The 22794-nt window shown below is 38.6% G+C and overlaps 1 protein-coding gene across 1 annotated transcript; it reads left to right on the forward strand.

The window, feature by feature from the left end:
- The first annotated feature begins 500 nt into the window (after positions 1-500).
- otop1 (otopetrin 1) lies at positions 501-22735 on the forward strand. The gene is made up of 6 exons (XM_020515921.2): positions 501-867; positions 1429-1565; positions 1662-1720; positions 10563-10693; positions 18171-19084; positions 22565-22735. The coding sequence occupies exons 1-6, from the start codon at positions 501-503 to the stop codon at positions 22733-22735; spliced, it is 1779 nt and encodes a 592-aa protein (XP_020371510.2).
- The last annotated feature ends 59 nt before the right edge of the window (positions 22736-22794 follow it).

Consider the following 22794-nt stretch of genomic DNA (forward strand, 5'->3'; position numbering starts at 1 on the left):
CAGCGTGTGAGTGTAGTCTGATAGACTGAGAATCCAGGTCTCAGTGAGGAATACCCGGCGCAAATTGAAATGATGGAAACAGCAAAGCAGCATATTAGTTTATATGCAATGTCTAACAAAGAAGTGTTACGTAGGATTAAATGTAACGACATGAAAGTTACTACAGTCCAAGAAACTTCAGTATCCAAATAGATTTGTTCTAATTAATCTGTTCAGAGATGTTGTTAGACCCCTCTAGAGTAATTGTGACTGGGAACCCGGGCCTCCTGGGTCAGAGATAGAGTCAATACCTCTGTTCCACAAGAGCCCTTTCAATATTCCAAATAAACGGGCCCATCTGTACCTGTGTGAGTGGGCACTGTTGAACCGCTACTTATGTTTAGTGAAGATGCCATTAATTCGTTTTTAACAGGAAGGTATTTACAAATGTGGGGGTTATAAATAACAGTATTATTGGAAGGTTGTGTTCTTTCAGGAGCAGGCTTGCTCGGCGCCTGGAAATGGCTGAAAGATGCGGATTTGAGGTTATGGGTGATTGTCAGCGGTGCCCTGTAAGCGGGCCGGCTCCGGCAGTGGGAGATCAGAGTTTCACAGAGTTTAGCAGCTGCTTCTCAGCTAGCCATCCCCTCAAGCAAGCCGTCACCCTGAGCGCCCAGTACGGCATTAATGTGTTTGTGCTGGGCATGGTGCTGATGCTGGCGGGGACATTTCAGAGAGCCGGAGTGACCCAGGAGCACATCCTCGCCTACCTCAGCACCCTCATGGCGATGCAACTGGTCTGGATGCTCTGGTACTTCTTCAGGAGACACGGAAAGAGAGTGTTGGTGACCGAAAAAGACGAGCACGCCGGACCAAGGTGGCTGACAGGTACAAAATGCCAGGCTAAGATACATTTTTAAACAACATGGGTAGCGATTTCTGGTACTGGATGTATTCTTAAAACGTAATACTTTTATTAAAGTCGCTACAATCCGAATTTGACAGGAATCTTAGAAATTAGGTTTGTAATTCCCATCAATAATGACTGGTTTAGTATGAGCTGTGTGGCACTAGTTTAAAATGATACTGTTGGAATCGAGTCCTTTACTTCTCTTATCTGGAGCAATGTGCCAGAGTGCAGTTTATGCCTAATCCAACTCGATATTCTCACGAGTGGAGTAAGAGTTTAATTTTAACATATCCTGCATCAATAAACCTCTTGTGCATTGGTTGGAGGGTTAGGGGGATTTGGCGCAGTCCATGTCAACACAGTGTTTCTGATAGTACTGATGTATAAATAATTACACGTTAGTTCTGAATTTAAAGAACGGGGCAAGTAGAAAGATAAAGAATATCCTGAAAATATGATCACATGGGAGGAATGTGATTCAGATTTTGGATCAATTTGTCTTTCCTTCGAGTTTAAAATGTGATACCTTTCATCATTAGGGGGTTTAACCTTGTTTGCCATCTTGAGTTTAGTTCTGGATATGTTTAAATTTGGCTACTACATTGGATATTCGAGTTGTCTCACAGCCACCAAAGGTATCTACCCTGCCATCCATGCAGTGCACACACTCTCCCAGGTCAGTTTATTTACCTGAACTTTGTTTTTTTTATTACTATCAGAGTAGTGCCAATATATTCGATGTGATTTTGAACAACACATTATTTATTTTTAGGTGTATTTCCTTTGGTTTCATGCAAAGGATGTCATTCAAACTTTTCAAATGATAGAAAGGTAAATATGATCAAATCTAAATTTGTTTTGCATTTCTTCCATTATACTTGTATACTAAATTACTATGTATGGAATTCAGATTATTTGTGATTGAGAATCATAAAATCATACAGGACAGAATGAAACTTTTTGGCTCATTGTGCCTGTGTATACTCTATGATAGAACTATTCTATTAATTGCACAGTCCTGCTCTTGCCCTATAGTCATACATTGCTTTATTTTCAAGCATTTATCCAATTTGCTCTTGAATGTTGCTGTTGATTCAGGCACTGCATTCCAAATCACCACAAATTGCCACATAAAATGCTTACATTGCCTTTGGTTTTTGCCAGTCATTTTTTTTTATTCATCATGGAATGCGGGCATAAATTCCAATGCTAGTTTTCAGTGCCCATTTGTTAGTGTCTTTAAGAAGTTGATTTTAGGTCACTTCCATGAGCCACTGATTAGAAGTTTGAGGAAAAAAAAGTGGCTTGTAAGGCCATGCCATACGGCATTTAAGAATTAACCAGAATGTCGTGGACTGGGAGTCATTCATGTCCAGAACAGGTTAGCATGGTAGATTTCCTCCCCTAGATGGCAAAATAAACCAGATTGACTTTTACAGCAATCTGACGGTTTCATGGTCGCTATTATTAAAACTAACTTCCTATTCCAGATCCATGTCATATTTTTATTTATTATATTAAAATCCTGTTTTTGAAAATGTCTAAGAATCAAAGGAAAAACAATCTCAGTTTCTCCAGTCTCTCCTAATAATCTCTTCTGCACTGTCTCTAAGGCCTTGAAATATTCTGAAGTATTCTAGGTGAAACCGGACAAATGTTTCATTTATGTTTATAGCATGGCTTTCTTGTTTTTATGCCTTATTTCTCTATTAATATAACTAAAGAGCTCATAAACTTTTAAACACTCCTTTCAACTTATCTCACAGCTTCATTAATCTGTATACATATTCCAGCAGACCTCTCTGTTACTGCACATTGTTTAAAGTTGTAAGGTAAAGTGGCCATAGTCCCACAGGACCACAGGGCTGCTCTCTCATTAGAGGGGCACAACTGGTGATGAGTTTGATCTGAAAGTTAAACTAACTTGTTATTCCAGATCCATGTCATAAAACAAATGAAAGCCTCAAGTGAGGGGCAAGGTTGAGAATTTGGGACCTTCATGGTGACTTCCATTCAGTTGATATTACCTTTGCTTAATCTTCCCTGTATTAAATCTAATCACCATGTGTTTGCCCATTTCACCAATCTGTATTTGTCCTCTGGAAATCTAGTACTATTCTCTTCTGTGTATATGCTACATTTGTGAGATTGTGTCAATTGCAAACATTGAACTGTGCCTTACATACCCAAGTTCAGGTCATTAATATAAATAACAATGACCGGAGTCCCAATACTCACCCCTAGGAACACTAGTATATAATTCAGTCCAGTCTGAAAAACACCCAACCATTCACCCCACACCACGCTTTCTGACATTTAGGCAGTTTTTATTCACACTGCTATATTTCTTGAATCTCATGCTTTAAATTAAGCCAACTAGTTTCTAATTTGGAACATTTTCAGCAACCTTTGAAAGGGCAAAAGGACAACATTCAGCACACCACCAATAGCAACACTTGCTGTTACTTCACAAAATAACACAGTCAAGTTAGTGAATCACAATTTGTCTTTAAATTTTAAGTCAATGCTGGCTTTGACTGAATAGCCTATAATATTCCATGTGCCAATGAATTTTGTACTGGACTGGATTTGCAACCACCAAAAGTTAGGTTGAATGGCTTATACAAGGTTTATCCCTCTTCTAATTTTAATAGCAGTGTAACACTTACAATCCCTTAGTCAGCCCATATTCCAGGAGGTTTGAATGGTAAAGACAAATCTACAGCAATTTGCATGCTTATTTATCCGAGTAATCAGGGGATGCATCTCATTCAGACTGGGGAGAACCTTACCATTTTGAGAAATGTTCACCTTTCGAGCACACTTTCTCTACTTTTTAATCATATCTTTTACCACAAATCTCTTAATTTATTGATATATTGGGAGCATCCCTTTTTCTCGTGGAGACAGATGTCAAGTATTAATTTATTTCCTCAGTTGTGACCTCTGTTGTATGGCGAATCTTGACTACTGTTTGCCAGGTTACATGAGCTAGCTGGACTCCTGGTCAGAATAAAATGGATTTGCCAATAATCCTTCAGTAACGTTGGTATTTTCAGGGCCTGCTTTGTCTAGTGTCGTAGAGAAAAATCACTCACTAGTCTAATGAGCTCTTAACAAAGACAGGATGTAGTTTATTGGATGATAACAATCAAGTATAAGTCACATTGGTATTAGTTATTCAAGTTATACAGTTATTAAGTCTATGAGGAGACCTAGATGGCCATTTATCTCCTGGATGTATTTCATGGAGAACATTGTTCTTGATGAACCAGGCAGTTGATGCATTCCATCTGGAAGTCCCTTAATCTTCTGAATTCTCTTTGCAGAGGTCCTCTTTCCTGCTAAATCAGGCATTTGTCTTATAAGGTCAGCTGCGGGACCATTAGTCTCATAAATGCCTTTCTCTCTGTTGATACAGCTATTGTCTTCCTTGAAGTATCCTAAATCATTATATCAGGCAACTTCCTTAGACAGTGTCCTGAATCTCTGGACATTGATCATATCACTTCGGTAGTGGGCTTTCATGGAATCATATGAGACCGATATTCACTCCGTGTGAACAAAAATTAATTCTCAACCAGGCAGCCGGAGTGTACTGAAGTTTATAGACTCTGTACTAAAACTGATTGTTTTGGTTATACACTTGCATTTGACCCAGGTAGTTGCTTTACTGTTGGAGCCAACGTTTATTTCCTTAGTCATACTAATTAAGGATTCTTGCTTACTGAGCATGATCTTGTCACTGATCATAATGATTCTTCCTGGAAAATTATGAATTGGAATGTTTGACTGGATTTGTATCTTCTCATTCCTAACATTAAATATGAATCTGCATGCTGATTTGTTGGCTAGGATATGTTGCTGTCTGAACAACTTCAGGTAGAAATGCATCAATGTACTCAAATGGACCACGCAGCTCATTATTCTTTGAATCATTTGCATCTTCTTGCAAACTTTGGTGATTCTTATCACCTCCTCAACTCTCCTCAGTGCTGATAGGGGTGGGAAACATTTCTGCCAATCCTGTGTAGTCACAGATTTTCATCCTGTTGACAATATGAAATGATTTTCTTATTCCAATATAGTTAATATCAATGGATTCTAACTTTTTGGGTTGTGCAATAACTTTAGATGACCCCGTGAAATCTACCTACTGTCCTTTGACCGATTAGTCAACACTAAAATTTTGTGGATCTGTAGTTCTATAACTGGCTGTACCTTGAGCAGTTGTCATGTTCCCAGTGTCACTTTGAACAGTCACGGTGTGACTGGCTGCCTTTTAACCAGTTTACTGTCAATAATAATGAGTCTAGCATCTTGTGCCATTTGATTAAGGTTGAGTCATTCATGCTCAATATTGAGAACTATTGACTGTAAATTATATATACATTCCCTATCCCTTGTGTTGCAAGCTACCTGTAGCACACATTTCATCTTGAGATCCAAACCTGCTAAACCATGTAGTTCATAGTTGTAGGCTGTAACCTTTATTTCTTTACCTGTGGTCTAGGATGTGATAATATAATGACAATTCCTCTGGTATTGAGCCTAAAATGAATGAGATATCTATTGACATATATCCTTTCTTGACAAATCAATTAGCTTGGATAACCAATTTAATTTAAAGAACACATTTGACTTCTCTTCCATTGTAGGTCACTGTACCTTACCAGCATCTTTATGTGAGTAGTTATTTGACCTTTTGCTGCTTTGTAACTGTGACCTACTTCTGCACATCTTTCAAAGTCGCAAATTGTTAATAGCTTGGCATTGCTTGTGCCTATGAAATTTCCAGGTTCCTTAGCACTGACTCATTGGATTGAATTCTACTAGAAATTAGATTGATTCTGCAATGTATTATGAACAATTATTCAAAGCTTTTTTTGTTTTACTTCTGTACCTTCAGTCATCCAGGGAGTTCTAGCTTTGTATTGTGCTTTTTTTACCGTCTTGGAATTATGTTAAGTTTGTACCCAGACCATCTCTTCATTAACAATCTTCCATTCTTCAGTTACCGTTCCATCTATCAAGCTTTGATCTTAGTGCACCTGGTGTAGATTCATTTTCAGCTCACTGAAATTAGCCCCGCTCCAGTTTAAAAAAAAACTTTTCAGGCACGTGGCTCACTGGCTAGGCCAGCATTTATTGCCCATCTCTAATTGCTCTGTAGAAGGTCGGGATGAGCTGCCATCTTGAAATGTTGCATCCAAATGATAAATTATGTGCTTTTATGCTTGAATTTACCTTTTCCATTACTATCCTAATCCTGCTGTTATTACTTTCAGTGTTCCTAAACAAGACTCCACTTACCCCATTTCAGTCCCTAAACCTAGACCTGCATTCTTCCTTTCTCTTCTTAGTTCTGAAAATGTCATATGGGACTCAAAACATTAACTCTGTTCTCTCTCCACAAATGTTGCCAGACCTGCTGAGTTTCACCAGCATTTCTGTTTTTATTTCAGATTCCCAACATCCACAGTATTTTCCTTTTATTTATTGCTTCTTTCCTAATTGGGCTGATCAAGAAAGTAATTTTGTACACACTTCAGGAACTTTCTTCTCTTTTATCTTAACACTGTTACTATCCTAGTCTATGTTAAGTCTCCATTCCCACTACACTGTCGTTCTTGCATTTTTTATAATTCGTTACACATTTACGCCTCTTTTCCTCCCCACTGTTTGATAGCCTATACTGTACATCCAGCAAATAGACCTTGTCTTTGGCCTCTAAACTATAGTATCACCTTGCAATATTACAATAGTTACTTTGGATCAATACTGCCACCTTACTCCTTCTTTTTGATTTTCTTTTCTGAATACCTTGTAGCCAGGAATTTGAAGTTCCCTGACCTCCACTGCTTTAAGCCAGATCTCTGTTAACCCCACTATTTCATAACCCAATGGGTGACTTGTGCCTACAGCATACTGACCTTATTTATTTATAAATAGATGCAGAGTTCATGTAGACACACTATAAATCCATCTTAGATGGTTTCCTGTCTAGAAGCATCCATCTTTTGTTATAGTTGTTTCTCTTACTCTTTCTTGTTATTTGAGTATCACAGGACAATATGAGAATATTACATGTCATTTGGATTTGATTTGGTTGTGTATCAGTGTAAATTGATATGCCATATTGAATTAATTATAATATGTTGTGACTGATGTAACTGAACTGATTTCACTCTTTCAGTGACATGTTATTGCCATTTTTATTTTGAGTCTAAACAGTTCAATTGCTGCTAAATAAATAACAAGTTATGTTCATGTTTTTTCAGTACTCCACTGCTTGTTACACTAGTGAAGAGTTTTGACTTATCCTTGATCTGGTGTGCTTCCTTCCTAGCAAGTTGGAGAGAATAGGCTTCATATGTAGATTGCAGATCAAGATAGTTTCTGGGAGGCAAGGCAATTTTGAGCAAATGTATCTGTTTTCAACTCACATTTGTCCAGCTTAGAATCATTGATTTGGAGCCTCTTTGACATGTAAGGCAGAGGGAAGAATTTCTGGGTCATTTATCCAGAATATAGTCATGCCCCAGAGGAAATTATAGGTTCAGGAAAGGCAGGATATGACTGATAATAAGTCAGGTAGTGGGGATTCGGGAGAGATTGGGAAAGACGTTCTGCAAACACTGTTTCTGTCTAACAGGTATAGTGAGCTCTCTATATGTGAGAACAAGGAGAAAGACTGCACGAAGCAGAGTCAAAGTGCAAACCATGGCTCTGAAGCTGGTATGGGGCAGTGAGTTGGGTGGGATTAGAAAACAGCAGTAGAGAAACAGCATGCTATGATGAGAAAGGATCATGTAATAGAACCATTAAGGGATAGACAGGAGATTGGCATAGTAACAAACAGAAATCTTATTTAATTATTTCACTTTGGTATTTACCAGGGAAATAGAACAGGTAGATATGACATTGAATAATGAGATAAGCAATGAGATAAATGCATTTACAATAAATATTGAATAAATTAAGCAAACTCATACACAATCAAATCAATTTTCCAGCAGGATTGAATTCATGTATTTAAAGCAAAATAATAAATGTTTGATAAATCATGAGTAAAATGTGTGGTGTGAGAGGACTAGTGGAGAGTCCACATAATTCCTGTATTTAGAAAAGGGCGCAGAACATGTCCAGGGAATTTCTGGAGGAAAGGAGAAGTCAATATTTCGGGTATTACCCTTCTTCAGGACTGGATGTCGGTGTAGGGGGACCTGCAGATAAAGTGGTGGGGGGGTGGAGGTGTGGAAGGGAGGTAGTGAAATGGTGGTTATAAGTGGTCACTGGTGGTAGGTATGACCTGGTTGGTCAATGGGAGGGATGAATCCGGTTGCTGGCTGGAAGGGAGGGTCAATCGGTAGAATGGAAGAGAGGAGGTGGTGCTGGAAGGGGAGCCAGGGGATGGTTGGGAAGGTCATTTGAAATTGGAGAACTCAATGTTGAGTCCTCCAGGCTATAGGGTGCCCAGGTGGAAGATACTGTGTTATTCCCCAAAATTGCATTCAGATTCACTGCGACACTAGAGGAGGCCGAGGATGGACATGTCGGAGGGGGAATGGGATGGGGAATTGAAATGGGCAGTGACCAGGAAGTTAAGCCGGCCATTACGGGCTAGGCGAAGATGTTCGGCGAAATGGTCACCTTGTCTACATTTGGTCTCACCGATGTAGAGAAGACCACATCCCTCCCATTGACCAACAAGGTCATAACTACTACCAGTGCCCACCTATCACTGCCATCCCACTAACACCTCTCTCCCCACCTCCTTATCTGCAGCTCCCCCAACCCCCTCATCCAGTCCTGAAGAAGGGTCATACCCGAAATGTTGACTTCTTCTTTCCTCCAGATGCTGCCTGACTTGCTATGTTCTTCCAGACTTCAGTTTGTCTACCTTGCATTCCAACATCTACAGTATTTTTTGTCTCTTATGTCCAGGGAATTGTATATCAGTAAGCTTAGTATCAGTGGTAATAAAAGTAATGGAATCCTAACTAATGATGAGAACAGAAGGACACATTGAAATGATAAATATGATAATGAATAGTCATCATGGATTTCTAAAGTGAAAATCTTGATTGACCAACCTTAATCAGTTTTTTAAGAAAATAAGACAGGGTGGACATGATAATGCAGTTATGGTAATTTATATGGAGTTTCAAAAAGTATTCAATAAGTAATGAATTAACAAAACCAGATTATGTGGAGTTAGGGGATAAGTAGCAGAATGAATTCCTACACACCTTCACACAGAAAGCAAATAGTCAAGTAAAGGGTCATTATTCACAGTGGCAGAAATTGGTGAATGGTCTTCCACCAAGATCACTGCTGCAATCATTGTTGATCATGATTTACATTGATGTTTTGGATGCTACAATTAAAATTAAAATTTCTATACTTGTGGATCACACCAACCTAAGGGACTTTGTCAAAATTTTCGAGGACTGTAACAAATTACAGGAGGACATTAGTAAATGTGCAGAAGGGGCAAAGAATTGGGTAATTTAAGTTCAAGACATATAAATGCGAGACTAAAAATTTTGGAAGGAAGAATAGACATATCAACAACTATTTGAAAGATACAAGTCTATGTAGGTTCGAGGGACAAATGTCCCTTGGAGTAAAAATACACCAGTCACTAAAGGTTATTCAACAACTTATCAACGTCATTAGAAAAAAAAAGCACTAGGCTTTATTTCTAGAGAAGTAGAATTGAAAATAGGAAGTTGTGCTAAATACGTATGAAACCTTGATTATATCACAGCATTGCATACAGTTCTGTTCGCTATAGTATTGATGTATTTGGAGATCTGTAGAGGGTGCAGAGAAGATGTACATGGATGACAACAGAAATGTGTGGACAAACACATTAGGAAAGATTGACAGGCTGGGTCTCTTTGCTTTTCAAAAAGTGTGCCCCAGAATCCTTTAAAATAATGAAAGGTTTTGATAGTATCAATACAGAGGGAATGTTTTCTCTTGTAGGAGAGAGCACAATTGGAGGCTGTCAATGTAAGATCAACCTCAAAAAAGTTTGGGGATATCAGAAGCAACCTCTTTACCAAAAGGAATAAAAATGAGGAGCTCTGTCTCACATGGAGTGGTTGAAGTGACTAGTATAGATGTATTTAAGGAGAAGCAAGACCAATATATGAGGGAGAAGGGGAATCAGAATCTTACATGGTAGTATGTTCTATGGTGAAATTCATCTCCTGATTTATAAGAACCTCATTGCTGTATCTTCTGAAAACCGCTATTAACACACTAAACAGAGACTTTGGTATAGTGGGATGGAATCATGAATAATAACTTGCACATTCTCTTTTGTTAACTACTCCATCTGTTTTATTTTAATACTGTTTCTTACTTGTAACAATAAACTGCACTAAATATCATCATAAAAGTAAAGACCATTGTAAAAGTAAAGTCTACCATATAGATAAAGATTTATAAATATAAAACTATGCTTGAAGGGAGATAATGTTCTCTTGAAACTATTTTGATGAACCTAATGTATTAACGTGAGTAAGTTTCTTTATGTTAATTCTATTTTTTTCCAAGTGTTGTGCTGTGTAGGAAATTGTTTTCTTTGGTAAATTTCATGTGTTTTGACTTCTGCCTTTACTTACTCCACTTTTGTGTGCATTACAATACTTTTTTTTAGATTTGGAATTATTCATTCTGTTTTTACGAACCTGCTGTTATGGGTGAATAGTATAATTGCAGAGTCAAAACATCAGTTACATGACCACAAAAAGAGACTGGCAGGACTTGGCTTTGCCAACTTAACCATGGGTAAGAAGTTTTAATAAGTACAAAATCATGAACAGGAGAAGTAGACAACTAGAATGAGGGTTATTGAAAATTTTTCAATTTAATGGTCATACAATCTGGGGTGTAGTGTATGATCTAAACTCATCATTTCAATAAGTATGCACTGCAGCCCCCTTTAAAAATCGGAGGATGATTAATTCACTTAGATGCCCAAATTTTACATATCCTAAAATGTTGATGGTATTATCTTTGTTTTGTAACCAGCAAGACATTGTGTAGCATTCTAAATTAATTGCAAATTATATCAGTTCGGCTTGAACATAAAAATCAGTGGAGGATCCGTATAGGCAGATTACCACCAATCAGTGGAATTCAAATCCAATACTAGCATTTGACAGGATCTAGAATGATTTGAAAATTAATGAAATAGAAGCTGATCCCTTTAGTCATGTAATGAAACTGTTTGCTCATTGTTGTAAGAAAAAGTCAACTTGAGAGTATCAAAATTGAAATAACATGCTGGGGCTGTGTGCTGCTCTATTCATAAATTACAAATACACAGGCATCAGTCATAACGCACTCAATGCTAAGTGCTGATAGAGCTAAAGTTTTGTAAACACTCTGGGCTGGATTCACCATAAAATGAACATCAGATGTATTCTCTAAAGCATTTGCGTTCCATGTTGTCAGATTACCCCTCAGGTGGTGAAGGTGAGAAAGCTAATACAAAGATTACAATGTGTACCTGAAGAGGCATCTCTCACCATACAATGCAACAAACATTGATAGTGGATACAATTGGTTAAATAATAACTCTAGGCTGCTTTATCAAAGATGTCCAAAATATCTGTATTGTAGCTTGTTTAATTTGTGCTGACAAAATGTTAACTAACATGCCATGAAAGCCGATAATGGCTGTTATATATTGCTTAACATAAGTGAATAATATCTCAAAGCTTTCACTGCCAATAAGTTAGTTATTTTGAAGTGAAGTCAAATGTAGCAGCATTGGCCAATAAAGTCTTATAATTATTGAACACTTAATGCGTTATCAATAGGGTCTGACCCCATTTTCTCTCCGAAAAGATATACTTTAATGTCTGTAACATTACCTGTCTCTGCCCAACCTTAACCCATCTACCACCATTCTCTCCTGTGCATGCTCCTGCCACTTCAAGACCTGGCTGACCTCCCATCCTCCAATGTCCATAATTTTGAACTAATTGAACACTCTGCTGCCATTTCCCGACCAACATCAAATTCCACTCTCCCATCACTCCTGCCTTTCAAATAATACATGATGCTGTATAATGTAACAGACTTGTAAGCAAAATTATAGCTCATAGAATAAAAAGGAAAATAGAAACATAAGTATGAAATTGATTGAGTGACAGGAAACGTAATGTAATAATTAGTAGATGTTTTACAGTGAAAGATTTTAGTGGAGTCTTCCAGCAGTCAATATTGGGACCTTTGCTTTTCTCAATATATCTTAATAATATAGATCTTGATATACATTGCACAGTTTCAAAATTTGTAGATCAGATCACCAAAAGACATAGACATGTTGGTGGAATGGGTGGACAGGTGAAAGAAGAATTTCAATGTGGAGAAACGTGAAGTGATTCATTTTGGTAGGAAGAACATGGAAAGACAATACAAAGTAAAGGGCTCAATTCTAAAGGGGCTTCTGGACCTGAGGGATTTTGATGTATTGGACATAAACCATTGAAGGAGGCATGACAGGCTCAGAGCACTTTTAATAAACTGTACAGTATCTAGGATTAATGATTAGGGACATAGGCACAGGAGCAAGGATTTAATGCTGAACTTCAACTAGTTTGGCCTCAGCTGCTGTATTATGTCCCATTCTGGGTACCACATGACACCAAGTTTGTGGAGCCATTCAATTGTCACAGGAAAGTTTTACAAGAATGCCTCCAGGAATGAGGAACTTCAGTTATGAAGATAGATTGGACATTAGACCTGTTTTTGTGGAGTAAAGAAGACTGAGAGGACGCTTGATAGAGGTATTCAAGATCATGATGGAACTAGACAGTGTAGATAGGGAGAAACCATTCCCACATGTGGAAGTCTCAAGAACAAGAGAACACAGATTTAAAATAATAGACAAAAGAAGCAAAAGGGACAGGGGAGAAAAAAAATACTTTTCCATGCGTTGAATGATGAAGGTCTGGAATGCAATTTCTGAGAGTGTAGTGGATACAGGTTTAATTTTAAAAAATGGGGGATTAGTCTATAATCTGAAAAAGGAGAACATGCAAGCTTATAGGAAGGCAGAAGAATGACACCAAAGGAATTATTGATTTGGAGAACAGGTGCAGACACAATGGGCTGAATGGCCTCCTTATGCATTATAACAGTTCTGTGACCATTAACCTACAATGGCTTCTGACATTCCCCAACAACTCAAACTTAAAAATTCCCATCCTCGTGTTCATATCTTTCATGACTTAATTCCTTTCTTATCTTCCTGTTGTTCTCTAACCAGCCAAACTATCCATTACTCTGACTCCAACCTCTTATGTATTCCTGCTCCATTTTTTCTTCATTTTATACCCCGCTGCTCCCTTTGTTTTAGATCTTGTTCAGAGACGTTGTCGCACACTTCTGAAGCAGGTGGGATTTGAACCTGGGCCTCCTGGCTCACAAGTAGGGATAGTACCACTCGCTGCTCCCTTTGTTTTCCTTTTATATCTGGAAATGCCATCACATACAACCAAACAGCTCACTTCACCGCCAAATAATCTGTGGTAGTTTTCATCTATTAACCACTACCATTAAATCACTCATGTTTCTAATTGTTAAATTTACATGCAGAGCCTCTTAAAGGCAATGCAATAACACCAAAGGTGAGGGAGAGGTAGAGAGAGAGAGAGAGAGGGAGAGGGCTAAACCAAAATGGAGTTGGATGGAAGGTAAGACGCTGTACTCCCTGTGGTGCACACCATTCTGTAAAGTTTTCACATACATAGAGCAACTCTTACACAGACTGACCATTTTTTCCCAATACCAAATCATCCATGGTTTTCTTTTAATTTTTAACCACCACCAGTAAAACACCTGTTTTTTTCTAATTAGTTAATTTCTGTATTAGTGGCGGACTATCAAAAGTTTGGGAGAGGTAGGGAGAGAATGAGACTGCTCAATCAAAATGGAGTTGGAAGGGGATATAAAGCACTCCCCCGACTGAGGTACCCACCTTTCTCTAAAAGCATCGAGTATCAGTGGCTGCTCCCTTTGTCCCCCACTAAGTAGATTGCCTTCAGCAACCTAAGTCTTCACTGGAATTTTCTTCCTAAATTAGTCTACATGTTCTCATCCACTTGCCTCCTTTGAGGTGCCTTTAAAATTCTCTATTTTGAAGAAGAAAAATTGGACACGTCTTTCAATATCAGCATCTTTGGATATTCATTTTTAAACATGTTTCTCTATTTCAGGACTTTTAAAGGGCTCTGCCTAATATTTCATCTGAATTGTGACTCTCTGACGATGCAGTAGTTCTTCAGTTTTACATTGAAATGTCACCTAGACTAAACCTACAACCTTCTGACTCCAAAATTTAACTGCAGGTCCTCGATCTTTTTTGAACAAATGAAAAAGTACAGCACAGGAACAGGCCCTTTGGCCCTCCAAGCTTGTGCTGACCATCATGATCTATTTAATTTAAAAACAAACCTGCCATTTTTCGATCCGTATCCCTCTATTCCCTCCCTATTCATGTACCAATCCAGGTGCCTCTTAAATGTCTTCAGTGTGCCCACTTCCATCATCTCTTCTGTTAGAACATTCCAGGCTGCTACCACTCTCTGTGTGAAAAACTTCCCTTGCACATCTCCCTTAAACTTTCCCCCTCTGACTTTGAACCTGTGCCCCCTTGTAATTGAAACTTCAACCCTGGGAAAATGCCTCCAACTATCCACCCTATCTATGCCTGTCATAATTTTGTAGAACTCTATCAGGTCTCCTCTCAGCTGCCATCTTTCCAGTGAAAACAATCCTAGTCTTTTTAACCTTTCCTCATAGTCAATGCCCTGGAGAACAGGCAACATCCTGGTGAACCTTCTCTATACTCTCTCCAAAACTTCCACATCCTTCTCGTAGTGTGGTGACCAAAACTGCACATAATACTCCAAATGCAGCCTAACAAGGGTTTTATATAGCTGCAACATGTTTTGCCAACTCTTGTACTCCACGCCCTGGGCAATGAAGGCAAACATGTCATATGCCTTCTTAATCACCTTGGCTACCTGTGTTGCCACTTTCAGGGAACCGTGGACCTGCACGCCCAGATCTATCTGAATGTTAGTGTTCCTAAGGGTTCTGCCATTTACAATATAATTCACACCTAAATTTGATCCTCCAAAATGCATCACTTTGCATTTGTCTGGATTAAACTCCATCTGCCATTTCTGTGCCCAAGTCACGAATTTATCAATATCCTGTTATATACTTTCACAATCATTGGCGCTATCAGCAACTCCACCAATCTTTGTGTCATCAGCAAGCTTGCTAATCAGACCACTCACATTTTCCTCCAGATCATTTATATATACTACAAACAACGAAGGACCTAAGACTAACCCCTGTGGAACACCACTAGTGTCTCTATTCTGAAAAACATCCTTCCACCACTACCCTCTGTCTTCTATGACCAAGCTAGTTTTCTATCCATCTAGTTAGGTCACCCCTAATACCTTGTGATTTTAGTTTTTGTACCAACATGCCATGTGGGGCTTTATCAAATGCCTTACTAAAGTCCATTTAAACTACATCCACTGTCCTTCCCTCATCAATTATCCTCATTATCTCTTCAAAAAATTCAATCCGGTTGGTGAGACATGACATTCCCTGGACAAAACCATGCTACCTGTCACTAACTAGTCCATTTTCCTCCAAATGTGCATATATCTTGTCCCTCAGTATCTTCTCCAAGATCTTCCCCAGCACAGATGTGAAACTCACCGGCCTATAATTTCCTGTATTATCCCTACATCCTTTCTTAAACAAGGGAACAACATTTGCTAAAGTCCAGTCCTCTGGAACTTCACCTGTGGTCAACGAGGATGTGAAGATATCTGCCAATGCCCCAGCTATTTCCTCCCTTGCCTCTCTGAACAATCTGGGGTAGATCCCATCTGGGCCTGGGGAGTTGTCTATCTTAATGCTATTTAGGATTCCCAAAACTTCCTTTCCTTAAGGAATTATATTATCTAATGATCCCCCAAATGATACATAAGATAAAAATTAATTGAATCACAAATTATTTTAGTTATAACTGACCATTTTGATGACTCGTATGTTAGTATCATGGTCAATTGTTACACTAGAATTTTCGGGTTGACCACTAGTGGTATAATGTGAAGGGTTTATCTGCTGCTGCTCAAATAGAAGGAAAGTAAAGTAGACTTTCACTAAAGAAAACTACCATAATGTATTGTGCTAATCCTCTATCTGTAATTATAATTATTCTAGTGTAATAAATATGGGGTTATCTGAATCTTGGTTCCAATGGTTACAAGCCCAGATGATGAACTGTGTGTATAAATTGGCAATGAATATAGCTGGGAAAATAATAGCTCATTAATGATGGGTGCTCACCATTAACAATGCAGAAAATATCCATCGTTTTGCAATCAGAAATGTACTGTGAGATCAAATCCTCCCAGATTTCACTGGATGATTTGCAGTGCTCCGGTACTAGCCCTGACAAAACCAAAAATGTTACCTTCTAAGTTAATTTCAGACCATGAAATTATTGAATTTACATTGATATGAAATAATGTTGCTGTAGCCATTTAGGGTTCATCACACATTTTTGTATTGATATTGTTAAAAGCCTATATTATAATCCAGTTTGCAGGGTCAGAAAGGGAACACTGAAGCTATTTGGTTGTACTTCAGGCAGTAGTGATTAGTGACTGGAATTTTTATTTCAATCTTTTTATTGTTTTAGCAATATTTTGTTTATGCCTGTCTTGCCATCCACATTCTCATGAGTGTCAGGAGGCAGTACATTTCCCATAGGATATAAAGCTGTCTCAATATAACTGGATAGATTTTGTTCAGAAAATAACTCAAATGGAATACAATATATGAATAATTTAAGACATGATGTGCTAGGTGTAGCATAATTTGGAAGTAATAAAATGAAATTGGACATATATTCTCATCGCTGCCCATCACTGGAAATTCCCTCTTTCATTTCTGAATCTGTTTTAAATGAAATTGTCCATGACTATATTATCTTGTATCATGCAAGCAGCAAGATATTAGAAGGCAAACTGGCTGCAGTTTTTTGGGGGATGAGATATTTCTGTATTCCTGTCAAAGAGGTGTGATGGCATGGTGTTTGAGTGGTTCAGTGTTCCACTGGGGCCTCTGATATTGTACATAAAGCAGCAAATACATTGTACAGCCCTCCACTGTCACTTAGTCATGAACAGTTCCAATTCTAAATCCAATCAACATTATCCACATGATATGTCATTGTAACAAGTTGTATCTAAATAGATTCCTTGATGAGGCATACTTTAAGGATTAAAGTTATTTAAGTTGAATTCCATAATACTTTAATATGAATTTTTTCATAAAGTTATTTTGGAATGCAATGGGTGGTGTTACTTTTCAATAACCTCTTACAGCGATGTAGCATACAATTTTCAGCTCAATTTGGAGGAAGGCCCAGATTAGATAGTCACAGAGTCATAGAGTCAGAGATATACAGCATAGAAACCGATCCTTTGGTCCAACTTTCAATGCCGATCAGCTATCCTATATAAATCTAGTCCCATTTGCCCGAAATCCCTCGAAATCCTTCCTATTTGTATACCTATCCAGATGCCTTTTAAACGTTGTAATTTTACCAGCCTCCACCACTTCCTCTGGCAGCTCATTCCATACACGCACCACCCTTGGCAAGAAAACGTTGCCCCTTAAGTCCCTTTTATACCTTTCCCCTCTCACTTTAAACATATGCCCTCCAGTTTTGGAGTCCCCCACCCCAAGGAAAAGACCTTGCCTATTTACCCTATCCATGTCCTTCATGATTTTATAAACTTCTAAAAGGTCACGCCTTAGCCTCTGATGCTCCAGGGAAAATAGCTCCAGCCTATACAGCCTCTCCTTTTAGCTCAAACCCTCCAACCCTGGCAACATTCTCATAAATCCTTTCTGAACCTTTTCGAGTTTCACAATATCCCTCCTATAGAAGAGAGACCAGAACTGCACGCAATACTCCAAAAGTGGACGAACCAATGTCCTGTACAGTCGCAACATGACATTCCCAACTCCTATGCTCAATGCACTGACCAATAAAGGCTAGCATTCCAAACGCCTTCTTCACTATCCTATCTGCCTTTAAGTTTCAAGTCAGGTGCATACTAACAACAAACTAGGTACCTGCAACGGGTATGAAAACTAACCAAGATCTTGTTGGATGATAATGTGCACAATGTTTTATTCCCGTTCATTGCAGAAAAGACTGGACCAAACTGCAACTGTACTATATATGCATGCGCTGCTTTCTACAAAGGCTCCTATTACATGTACCCTTTCAGCATTGAGTATCACGTTTTGGCGTCTGCTATGCTCTATATCATGTGGAAGAACGTCGGTCGAAAGCTGGAACACATCAGCCCTCAAAAACCTGTGTTTAAGACACGCTCCAGCATATTGCCAGGACCAGTTCTGGGAGCTGCTGTCTTCGCAACCACAATAGGAATTCTTGTTGTGTACAGCCTACAGGCGGGCCATTCAAAAGATCGCCGGCTATCTGCTGTGAATATGTTTTACTTGTACAGTATGACAGTGCTTGGCTTAATGTCTGCAGCATCTACAACTGGCTTGGTCATTTATAGGATAGACAAAAGGTCAATGGATTATTCCAAAAATCCCACGCGCAAGCTGGATGGCCAGCTTCTAGCCAGCACAGCGTGTGCCTCCTGGCTGCTCTCTTGGTGCTCTGTGTTGGCGGCGGTTTCTGCAGAAAGCCGCCCGCGTTCCACATGGCTCAGTTTATCGCTTTCTACTTTGGTTATCATTGAGAAATCCGTCCAGAACATGTTCGTCGTTGAGTCTCTCCATCGCAAACGGGATGCCAGTGAAGAGGAAGCAGGAAGGATCAAGGGGACCAGTGACCGTCCTGCGATATCTCCCCCACACTGTGGCGTTGTCAACAAAACGCTAGTGGAGGTGGAGCGAGAGCTGTGTTGCGCGGCTGCTCCTCAGTCTCCAGAGGACAGAAGCAGCTCGGTGTGCAGTGAGCAGTTAACTTCACCCCGTGCTGCCGGCTCCTTTCCACCAGCCAGCTTCAGGCAAATGGGAAATCTGCGCAAAACCAGAGTGATACTGAAGAACATCGTCGCGTTTCTGTTCTTATGCAATATTTCGGTAAGCCAGATTAAGAACCAGATTTTTTATGTTACTTAGACGTCTTTCAGAATTCATTCACAAAATAGTGTATTTATTTATTTTTTAAATACAGCATTCCCCGGTAAATATTGCCAAAAAGAATTTAAAAATAAATCAGAGATTGATGATATTTTGATCAAGCTTTTCAGACATGGGACTTCAACACTATCACTACTCCACCTGACCACTTTGAATATATTTTTAAAAAGTTCACAGAAAATAAGTGGAAGTTAGTTATCCAGTGGACTATTAGACCAATTGAATTGGAATAAATATGACATGTTTAAAACAAAATCTTTAAGGGGGAAGGACGAACTACCAAATGAGGGAAGTGGAAAAGCATCATTTGAAATGAATGTACCAAAGGAGGCTAAAGATAATGTTAGAAAGTGATTCTAGTAACGTAATACCGATAAAAATGTATATAGAGAGAAAGAACAACTGCGATAGAGGTACTGAAGTTCAGAAACTGAATAGTTAAAATACTGGATGATGGATGGATCATGACATTCTACTGCGAAAAGAGTTGAAAACATTTGTTCTAATTTTGGACGCCTCGGAAATTCCCGGCTAAAGGGGTCTTCGCTTTCCTGCAATGTCTGTTACACCTTGTAGGCGGCGCTATGACCGCGTATTCACATATAAAACTTTGTAACATTTCGTCCCCATCACAGAAACAGACTATGGAGCCAATGTTTACTCTGAAGGTATCTCGTTGATAATAAGATAGGCATATCTATTTAGAAACAAAGGCCCTTTAAAACTTTGTTATGCCTTTATACATCATTTAAAAAATAAATCATAATATTATGTAAACTCGCTGGTATCGGAACGTCTTCAATGCGAGAAAAGAAATGTTAGAGTTTCTGTACTTCTATGTTCTGTCATAGAACTGTACAGCACAGGAACGTGTCCTTCAGCCCACGATGTTGTGCCGAACATGATGCCAAATTAAACTAATTCCTTCTGCCTGCCCTTGGTCCATATCCCTCCATTCCTTGCATATTCATGTCGTCATCTAAAAGTCTCCTAAACGCCCTATTGTATCTGCCTCCACTTACACTCCTGGCAGCGCGTTCCATATTCTCTAAAAAGCTTGCCCTTCACGTTGCCTGTTTCCCTCCAACAAATGGAGCACATTTCAGGCCAATCATAATACAGAAATGCCTTTGAATACTATGAGCAGTGTGTTATAAACAAAGTAGAAATTTAAGAGTATCTGGCTTCAAAAGATTAATAAAACTGTAATTCTGATGCTGGATGCATTTACAATATTAAACACGTGGATTACGTAACTACTCACAAAGCAAATTTTCCTGTTGCCACGATATTTGATTAGACATTCATATCAACGTTTACAATTGTACGTCATTATGTCACCATCTCCCAGCCAATTTTGCTGTTCCAAAGTCACAATTAAGTAATAGGCTCTGACCTCCAGGTGACCTTGTCATCGAAAATCTTTTTTTCAAGTTTGTCCCTGTCTTGTGACTTAAAAATCTTCATAACCATTCGTTGACAACAGCAAGTATCAGGGCCGTTTAATGGTTCGCTTCCAATAAGCCACTTTGAATTACAAAATAGCGATCATTTAAGACGGATAAATGGCAAGTAAAAATGTGAACTAAAGGCAATTAAATTTTTGAGTAGTAAAAGTAATGAAATCTCAAGCACCCTGAATAAACTCGTTCATTATGTCAGTAAAGGGAGTATTTGATTTGGTGGAATAGTATTTACCTGGTTCCATTTTCCCCGTCATCGCAACCAGAAAACTGTCTTCACTGGGTTTCTTTTTGCACTCCCAATCAGTTAGCTCTTGTGTCTCACAACGATCAAGGCTTGGCTTTTTCCTGTTCCCCCGCCCCGCCCCCAGGCATGCATTCTCTCAGTAACATCATTCTAAAACGCAAAGTACATTAATAAAAACATAAGCAATAAGAGCAGAAATAGCTATTTGGCCGCTCAAACATACCTCAACACTCTATAAGATCATGGCTGATCTGACCCAGGCCTCAAACCCTGCACTCCTCACTTTGAAAAACCTGTCTACCTCTTCTTTACTTTCAGTGATCTAGCCTCCACAACACTCCGGATTAGAAAATTCCAGACATTCACTACCCTCTGAGAGAAGACATTTATTCATATCCCAGTTTTAAATAAGTGACCCCCTGTTTTGTAACTATGTCCCCTAGTTCAAGATTCCTCTGCTAATGGAAATATCTTAACATCTCACCCTTAGGTTGAGCCCCTCAGAATCTTGTATGCCCTAAATTGGCCTCTACCTCACCATCCCATCTCTCAGCCAGTCTGTCTCAAAATTGGGCTATTTGTCTGATGCTAGGAACCAGATAAACAGAAATTTTCTCCAATTAAACATTAGGAATATTGCAGTCCTTTCTTTTTGTCCCTAGCCCACTCCTTAGCCACTGACTCCATCCTTCTCCCTGGCAACTATCAAGGCTGTCACCAAGATGGCATATTTCTACTTCTGTAACATTGCCCAGCTCCACCTGATTCAGCTCGACTTCTCCTGAAATCCATATTCTTGCCTTTCTTAACTCTGGGCTTGATTATTCTCACATATGCATGGCCAGCCTTTCTCATTCTCTGCTCCATAAACTTATCTCCAAAATTCTGCTGCTTGTTTTCAAACTGACGCCAAATCCCTTCCATTCATCATCCAGGTGCTTACAGATCTACTTCGACTCCCAGTTAAACAACATTTTGATTTTAAAATTCTCTTTCTTGTTTTCAAATCCCTCCATGGTCTCAAACCACCCCAATTGTATAATCTCTACAATTTCCTCCAGTCTCACAAGTTTCCAAATATATCTGCAATTCTTTCATCCTAATCTCTTTAGCATTGCTGACTTTAGTTGTGCTGCCAGCCATGTTTTCAGCTGCCTAGTTATTAACATTGTTCCATAAACCTCTTTGCCTCTGCACCATACTTTCCTCCTTTAACATACTATTTATAAATTATTTTTCTGACCAGAATTTTAATCATCTATCCTAATATCTCCTATGCAATGCAGTGTCATATCTTTGCTTCATAATTCACCTGTGAGCTGCCCAGAAAAGTTTTATTATCCTAAAGGTCCTATATAAATACAATTTGTTCTTGTTAATATGTTATGAATGCAAACCATATATTTGCTAATATTTACCAATTTGTGGATAATTCTTTTTATGAGGAGGTTATTGGAATCGAACACAAAGGATTAAAGCTGGTTAATGGTAAACAGCAATTCAGCTGCATAACAAAGATGTAAGATATAATCCTGGCAGTATAAAGCTTGATGGAGATTTTTTTTAAAAATTGTACCAGTAACAATGTTGATCATTTTTATGTGATGCATATTGGCATTGCACCAAAGACTCTTACTTGTTTGTATTTATTACCTTTTAACGACATTTATTAATTAACCTGCCTCCAAATTTTTTCTTTCCTTTTTAAAGTTTTGGATACTTCCAGCTTTTGGAGCTTGGCCCCAATTTGACAATGGATTGGAAGAAAATGTTTATGGCTTTGAAGCATGGATTTTAATTGTAAATCTTGCAATGCCTTTTGCTATTTTTTACCGCATGCATGCATCTTCAGCACTTTTTGAAGTGTTCTGTGCAATTTAACTAATGTTTTAACTAACTTTGATAAAAGGCACATATTTGTAAGATGAACCAAATTATTT

The sequence above is a fragment of the Rhincodon typus genome, chromosome 1 (genome assembly GCF_021869965.1).
Source record: "Rhincodon typus isolate 14 chromosome 1, sRhiTyp1.1, whole genome shotgun sequence".
In the NCBI taxonomy this organism is placed as follows: domain Eukaryota; kingdom Metazoa; phylum Chordata; class Chondrichthyes; order Orectolobiformes; family Rhincodontidae; genus Rhincodon; species Rhincodon typus.

Excerpts from the sequence above, each read along its gene's own strand:
- otop1 (XM_020515921.2), top strand. The coding sequence starts at position 501 with ATGGCTGAAAGATGCGGATTTGAGGTTATGGGTGATTGTCAGCGGTGC. Across the intron at positions 868-1,428 it reads CGGACCAAGGTGGCTGACAG|GGGGTTTAACCTTGTTTGCC; the intron begins GTACAAAATGCC and ends TTTCATCATTAG. Across the intron at positions 1,566-1,661 it reads CAGTGCACACACTCTCCCAG|GTGTATTTCCTTTGGTTTCA; the intron begins GTCAGTTTATTT and ends ATTTATTTTTAG.